At 37.8% G+C, this 7,993-nt stretch overlaps 1 protein-coding gene across 1 annotated transcript; it reads left to right on the forward strand.

Annotated features, from left to right (window-relative positions):
• Positions 1–3,596: 3,596 nt before the first annotated feature.
• On the forward strand, positions 3,597–3,890 carry LOC307103973 (mitochondrial import inner membrane translocase subunit Tim8 A-like; the record flags this gene model as incomplete). The annotated part of the gene is made up of 1 exon (XM_079778560.1): positions 3,597–3,890. The coding sequence occupies one exon, from the start codon at positions 3,597–3,599 to the stop codon at positions 3,888–3,890; it is 294 nt and encodes a 97-aa protein (XP_079634686.1).
• Positions 3,891–7,993: the final 4,103 nt, after the last annotated feature.

Below are 7,993 nucleotides of genomic sequence, written 5' to 3' on the forward strand. Positions count from 1 at the left end.
TCCAATTGGCATTAAGTCTTCAAGTTGGTGGCCAGACTCAACATATAGAAAGAGCTTAACATAGAAGGGTTAGTGAAACCTACAAAAATTAATTATCTATGCCCCTACAATAATCAATTAAAAATAAAAATTTTAAATTGGATGTTCAATTTTGCAATAAAACCTATAAAGTATCTAGAAACTAACAACAATCTATTTAATCTCTATGGAGAAAATATTCAAACTCTAGGGTAGGATACAGAAGATTATCTGGATTAATGGAAAGACACCCCATGCTCTTGAAAAATATGACTCAAATTAATCTATATATTTAAAGAAATCCTACACAAAATTAAGTATTTTGAGGAACTTGATAAACTTACTATAAAAATTATTTGAACGATAAAGGTACATAAATGGTCATTTTTTAAAAAAGCAATATAGTATTGGATGGGTGGATAAAAAAGCTGTGGTACATTTACACAATGGAATACCTTGCAGCAGTACCAAAAAAAGATCTCTTACCCTTTGAGACATCATGGATGGACCTGGAGGGTATTATGCTAAGCAAAATAAGCCAGTCAGAGAAAGACAAGTATTACATGATCTCGCTCATTATGTGGAATCTAATGAACAAAATAGATCCAGACACACAGAAGCATGGAACAGACTGTTGAACCTCAGAAGGAAGGCAGGGAAGTGTGGGTAAGTGAGAAGAGATCAACCAAAAAAACTTGTATGCATATATGCATAACCCATGGAGAGACAAGAGGGTGATGAAAGCCTGGAGTGGGGGATGGGGGAGGGCTAGAAGGGGTCAATGGGGGGGGGACATATGTAATACTTTCAACAACAAAGATTTAATTTAAAAATAAAATATATTAACTCATGAAAAAAAAGCAATATAGTGTTGGTGCAGCCTCAGATGGATAGGCCAGTGGAATAAATTATAAGAGACAGGCAATACATATGAAAAAATAATATAGGTAAAACTACAAATAATAGTAAAGGAAATAATTTGTCAATAGATGGTTTTGGGATAACCTGCTCACTATTTTGGGAAAATAAAACTGAATACCTGCATAAAACCACATAAAGTTTTGAAGGTGGACTCCAGTTGAAATAAAGCTCTAAATGTAAAACTAACAATGTATCTTTGTAAAATTGTCACTCATGTAGCTTTTATCATTTTAGAAGAGATGCAGGAGAGTCTTGGTAATCTAAAGGAAGGAAAGGGCCTCTCAACTTTTCAAATATACAATCACTTAGGCAAAATATAATGATTAATTTGATTATATCAAAATTCAAGATTTCCAGGGATGAACCTTGAGAACACTAAGCTAAGTGAAATAAGCCAGTTACAAAAAGACAAATGCCATATGATTACACTTACATGAAGACCAAATTCAGAGAGTGAGAAAGTAGAATGGTTTTTCCAGGAGCTGGGAGGAGGGGAGAATTGAGAACTGTTATTTAATGAGTAGAGAGTTTCTGTTTTGCAAAATGAAAAGAGTTCTGGAAATTGGTTGCACAACAGTGAGAATATATTTAACACTACTGAACTGCATACCTAAAAATGGTTAAGACGGTAAATATAATACATAGTGTGTCATATTTTTTAATAAAGTTTCTGTTCAGTTAACAGAAAGATGAGTAGTTTTTGTTTATGTTATGACATGTTAAGGAATGAGAGAAAACATTTGTGATATCAAACACTTAAGAGAGGTAAATATCAAAATTGCACGAGAAATTTCCATTCCAGCACGTAAGGCTTTTGGGAGTTGCCACTCCATCCTAACAAGTAAAAAGCTAAACAAGCCGAAAAAGCAACAACTCTCCCTAGAACCATAAGAAGAGTGAGGTCACAGGGCAAACCGCCAACATTGAAGAAACCCACAGGAGGACACACAGAATCCCAACCTCCCAGAGTAGAAACCCAGGAGCAGCAATCTCCATGGAAACCTGAACTTTAATGGACAAATTACCGGAGGTGCAGAGTGGACAGGTCTGAGAGATGAAAAATTGAGGGGGACCCAATCATTAGGGAGCCCTCATTTTTGTGAGTTTTAACTCCAGGCGCTCTATCAGGTTCTCACAGTAAATACTAGAGGAAAATCCCTTGAGCCTCTGGGAGGGAGAGTTGAAAAGGCACCATTTGGGAATACCTTGGAACATTCTGTTCTTCTTAACAAGGTCTGCACTGAGGAGAAACGGCTCAATCAGAGCCCAACCTGCTGGAGTCTCATCAGAGCCGAACTGGCCTGGGAAAGAGAAATCACCACCTCCAACTGGGCTCTTCACCTGGAGGAAGGGAGACACCCAGCTCAGCAACTGCAGTCGTCCTGTCCCACCAAAGTAGGGAGGACGAGGAACTGCGAAGCATGTATGAAGTTCCCCTGTAGAGGCACAGGCTCACCAAAGGACTGACACCTAATCATAGTATCATACTTCCTTCCTCCCAATACCTCACCACCACATTACTGAAGACATATTTATAGCACCTCCTTTTATGAGTATTCCATTATCTGGCCATCCAGGAAAAATTACAAGACTATTAAAAGGAAAAAAAAAACAGTTTAGAGAGACATAGAAAACATTAAAGCCAGACACAGGCATGGCAGGGATGTTGGAATTATCAGAATGGGAATGGGAATTTTAAAATAACAATCATGATGAATTGTTATTAATGCCTAAAGATTCAAATGGGTAAAGGAGAGAGCATGCAAAAAGAGATGGGTGATTTAAGCAGAGAGATGAAAAGTCTAAGAAAGAACCAAAAAGAAAAGGGAGAGATAAAAAACACTGTAACCCAAAGAATGATTTGATGGGCTTATTGGGAGAGTGGACACAGCTGAGGCGAGTAACTCTGCACTAGAGGATATCTCATTAGAAACATCCAAAATTAAAAAGTAGAGAGGGAAAATTTTTTGAAAAAGTACAAAACAGCATATTTATAACAAATAGAAAAAGTGTGCCCTAGCTGGTTTGGCTCAGTGGATAGAGCGTCAGCCTAAGGACTGAAGGGTCCCGAGTTTGATTCCAGGCATTGCAGACTCAATCCCCAGTAGGGGACGTGCAGGAGTCAACCAATCAACGATTCTCTCTCATCATTGATGTTTCTATCTCTCTCTCCCTCTCCTTCACTCTCTCTGAAATCAATAATTTTTTTTAAAAAAAAGTGTAACATATGGGAATACCAGAAGGAGAAAGAGAGAAAGGAACAGAAGAACTATTCGAAACAATAATGACTGAGAATTTCCCCCCAAATTAACATCAACATTAAACCGAGGATTCATGAAGCTCAAAAATAAAAATGGTTCAAAAAAGCAAAGAAGCCTACACCTAATATTATTGTTTTCAAGCTTCAGAAAATCAAAGATCAATAAAAAATCATGAAAAAAATTAGAAAGGAAAAAAGCTTTACCAATAGAGGAGATATAAGAATTTCACTTGACTTCTCAGAAATCATGCATCAAGAAGAGAGTGGACTGAAATAGTTAAAGTGTCCCAAGAACAAAAACACACCTAGAATTCTGCACACTGAGAGTCCGTCGTGGAGACGCGTCAAGGTCGGTGAGTTGGTCGGAGTTCATCTCGGAGCGCGTGGCCCCGCTGGGATGGATTCCTCTTGGAACTCCTCCGCTGCGGGTCTGGGCTCCGTGGACCCGCAGCTGCAGCATCTCACCCAGGTGGAGACTCAGAAGCAGCGCTTCCAGCCGCTGGTGCACCAGGTGACGGAACTTAGTTGGGAGAAGTGCGTGGACAAGCCTGAGCCAGCGTTGGACAGTCGGGCTGAGGCCTGTTTTGTGAACTGCGTTGATCGCTTCATTGATACAAGCCAATTCACCTTGAATCAACTGGAACAGACCCAGAAATCCAAGCCAATCTTCTCAGAAAGCCTTTCTGATTGATTTCAGCATTCCCTCTTTGGAAAAGGAAGGTAGTTCAAGAATGTCTGAAGAAAAGGCTATGGGGGGATTGGCTCCCACCTTTGGCACTCTGGGAGCATCTGGTCATCTGAGAATGAACAAAGACCAATATTTTTGTGTGTTTGGGATTTGAGGGTCATATGTGTATTTGGCTTTTTTTTTTTTTTCCTAATGTTAATCTTGTGAAAGCAATTGGCAGATGAATGGAAAACTTTCCTAGATGCACGTATGTGGGACTATGTTTTTCTGAACGTCCCATTAACTGCTTCCTATAATTTGGATAGTGGAACTGCTTTTTGTAATTTGATAGTGGGACCACATGGGTAAAAATCTGTCATTTGTGTGAATTCGTTTCAGTTGCCTAGGGACATTGATACACATCTTGATGTCTCTGAGAAAGGGTGGCAATGGGAGAAGAGTTATTTGGTACTTAACTAGCGTATGACCATCAGTGCTGGGGGAAAAAATCTATGGAATATTCATACAATACAGTTCAGCTTTCTAAATTTTCTCCTTATGCTGTGACTTACTTAAGTATCTATATAAAGTGACTTACTTAAGTATGCTGTGACTTACTTATCTATGCTGTGACTTATTTAAGTATCTGTGACTTACTTAAGTATCTATATAAAGTATGGTGTTGAGGTAATACAGGCAGCCTGAGTATCTAGAAGCCTTTACTTATAGAGGAATCTGGCCAGTGAGCATAATTCTCATTACTAAAGTGCCACGAGGAAGAAGTTAACTTACCTTGTATATCAGGGTCAAAGAAATTCAAAATGGGCCTAAATAAGTTATAAAGCTTTAGACCTGTCAAAAACTAACAGCAGTTTCAGGTAGAGATGCATGCCTAATATTAATCAATCAGTATAGATTAAAAAAAAAAAAGTGAGGGAGAATAAAGACTTTCTCAGCAAACAAAAATTGTAGGACGTGGTTGCCAGTAAACCTGCCTTGCAAGAAATGTTTTAAAAAGTACTTTAGAGAAAAGTAAAATAATATAGATCAGAAACTCTAATCTATATAAAGAAAGGAAGAGCTTTGGAGAATGAGTAAGTGAAGGTAAAATAAAAAGGTTTACTTTTATTGTTTTTTATTAATCTAACACATAGTAGTTTGGTGAAAATAATAACAAGAATAGATTCAATTATGTAGGCTCATGTATGAATATATATATTCATATATATAACCATGTATAAGGTTATAGCATATATATATAACTCATTATATGTATGGTTATCTATTAGTAAAATGAATGGCAGTAATGATACAAGGGACAGGAGAGAGGAATTATTATTGTTCTGTTGTTATAAGGTACTTGCACTATCCATGTAGCAATGTAGTGTTATATGAAATTATACTTAGATTAGTTGTAAATGTATATTGCAAACTCTGGGGAAAGCACTACAAAGACGTTTTTTTAAATAGAAGTAAAAATAATATGTTATGAAAGAAAAGTAAATGGAATCATACAAAATGTTCATTTAAAAGCAGAAAAGGCAGAAAAAGTGTAGAAGACAAAAATAGACAGAGGTGGTCTAGTAGAGTTCACATTTGGTCATTGTCCTGGTACAGATAATGTATGGGAAGTGTATTCATACAGTATCCAGCACATATTAAAATAATAATAATAATTTGCATCCAATTTCCTGCTGTACTTAAGTTGTCCCCACTGTGTGTATGGGTGTGTCTGTATTCATCAACATAAAAAACAAATCTCCTCATTTGAGTCAGCATTTCTTTGTGCATTAAAATCAGAACTCTCTCACCCCACTCACTATCCTGCAGTGGTCTGGGTACCATTTCTGATATGCTTACTCAAAATTATTAATGTTCTTACTACCTGATTAACACCTCATAAAAATAAAAAAATAAAATGCTCTCTCTACAGATTACTATTTGCACATTCCATCTTCAAAACTTTTTTTCTAAATATAATACTTCCTGTATAGTATTTATCTATCAGTATTCACTCACTTATTTTTTTCATTTAACGATATTAACTGAGGGCCTATTCTAAGCATCCATTCTGCATACTGAGAAAAGAGTGAACAACATGCAATCTCTCTTCTTTCTAGGAGTTTATTTCTTACATGAAGAGCAGAGAAGTAAAAGGGCAATTTTAATCCTGTGCTAAGGGCTACTAAAGGATTAAGAGAGAGAGAGAAACTTGGGGGAAAAACCATTTGACTCAGTCTAACAATGTCAGGGTAGATTTCACAGAGGAACTAACACTTGATGAGATGCCTGGAGACCAAGTGGAAATTAGACACAGGAGAGCAGAGAACATCGGGCACATCAGAGGGTGCAGTACTGTGCTGCAGACCACAGGAGGGGGAGCATGTGGCTTATTGAAGAAAATGAAGCAGGTTCGTGCAGCTGGAGCCCATGAGGCCGAGTGGTAGGAGGAAACAACAGAGTAGAACACAGGAACCAGACATAAAGCAATAATGATCATTTCTCTAAACACTTTTCCTGAAATAGTAGTCTACGGATCAATCACTCCAGTTAAATTTTTAAATTGATTGGAGTCACTCATGCATCAACAAATATTTCTTTGGAATCTATTCCTTTCCCTGCACTTTGCTTAGTCCCCCGGAATACAATGGAGAATACGTCAAAATCACTGCCCTCATCAAGTTTACATTCAAATGAAGGAGACAGGCAATAAGCAAGTTAATACATAAATACATTTTTATGTATGTCAACATACACTTATGTATGTTTATTGTTTCCATAAGGGAAATACGCAAGGCACTGTGGCAGTGATGAAAAGGGTAAGGAGCCTTTTAGAGTGTGTCCAGAGATGGCCTCTCTTAGGAGAAAACATTTCAGTCAAGTCCTAAGTGATCGGGAACCAGTCATGTAAATATCCAGAGAAGAGCAACATAGACAATGAAAATGTCTGTGCCATACTAAAGAGCCAGGTGTCTTCCTGGAACCAAAGGATGGCCAGGATGACTGGAACGTGGGCACGACAGAGAGAGTGGCATGAAATGAGGATGGCCAAAAAAAGTGGAGTCAAGTCATTCAAGACCTTGCGAGCCAGTTTGGAATTTATTCTAAAGGCAAAAGGACTCATCCAGAGGGTGTTTTTAATTATTCATTCAAGTATCTATTGAGCAGGTAGGGAGATACAAAGGTGATTAAAACATGGTCAAAGAGGTGAGGGTGAGGCAAATGCACAAATAAGTAGAAAGCAAAGGATAAGGTTCAATGAATCACAGCAGTCCAAAGAAAGTGCTTTAGAAGATCAAGAGTGAGCCCACCCAAAGGGTTTTAAGCAAAGAAGTGGCATGATCTGGTTTATATCTTAATAAGATAACTTTTCCTAAGAAATTATTGAATGCCTATTATTGAATGCATATGGCTAGTGGTCAAAAATTATGCATTGAATGAGTGAATGGATGAATGAAAACTTTATCTGTTCTTCATTCTATAAACTGAAAATTTCCACTAACTGTCAGGGGTTCTTTCTTTATTTTTAAAGCCTCTCACTAGAATAATTTTCCATTGATTTTTAGAGAGAGTGGAAGCAAGAGGGAAAGACAGAGAGAAACATGGACGTGCGAGAAACACATCGATTGGTTTGGTTGCCTCCTGCAAGAGTCCTGACCAGGGCCCAGGTCGGGGACGAGCCTGCAACCAAGGTACATGCCCTTGACCAGAATCAAACCCAGGACCCTTCTGTCCGCAGGCTGACACTCTATCCACTGAGCCAAACCGGCTAGGGCTAACTGTCAGTTTTAAGGAAGCTATAAGAGGATGTGCTTCAAAATAACAAGGATGAAAACCAAGACAGAAAAAGACATGAGGTCCAGAAACAGTGAAAAGGAATACCAGGGCACTATGTGGCCAGCAGACCAGATTCGCCCCTTGGAGACAAAAGGATAGCAGACTCCAGAAGGGAGCCTTCAAAGAAAGAAATGCTAGGATAATTAGGCTTGACCATATCATATTTGTTGAACATTTTAAAAATATAATGATAATAATAATAATAATAATAATAATAATAATACAGAATACTGAAGCATATCCACATGAAAAATGCAAGTATTAACATTAACTCTAAGGAAAAAAGGAAA

This window comes from Cnephaeus nilssonii (assembly GCF_951640355.1).
Source record: "Cnephaeus nilssonii genome assembly, chromosome: 8".
Lineage (NCBI taxonomy): Eukaryota > Metazoa > Chordata > Mammalia > Chiroptera > Vespertilionidae > Cnephaeus > Cnephaeus nilssonii.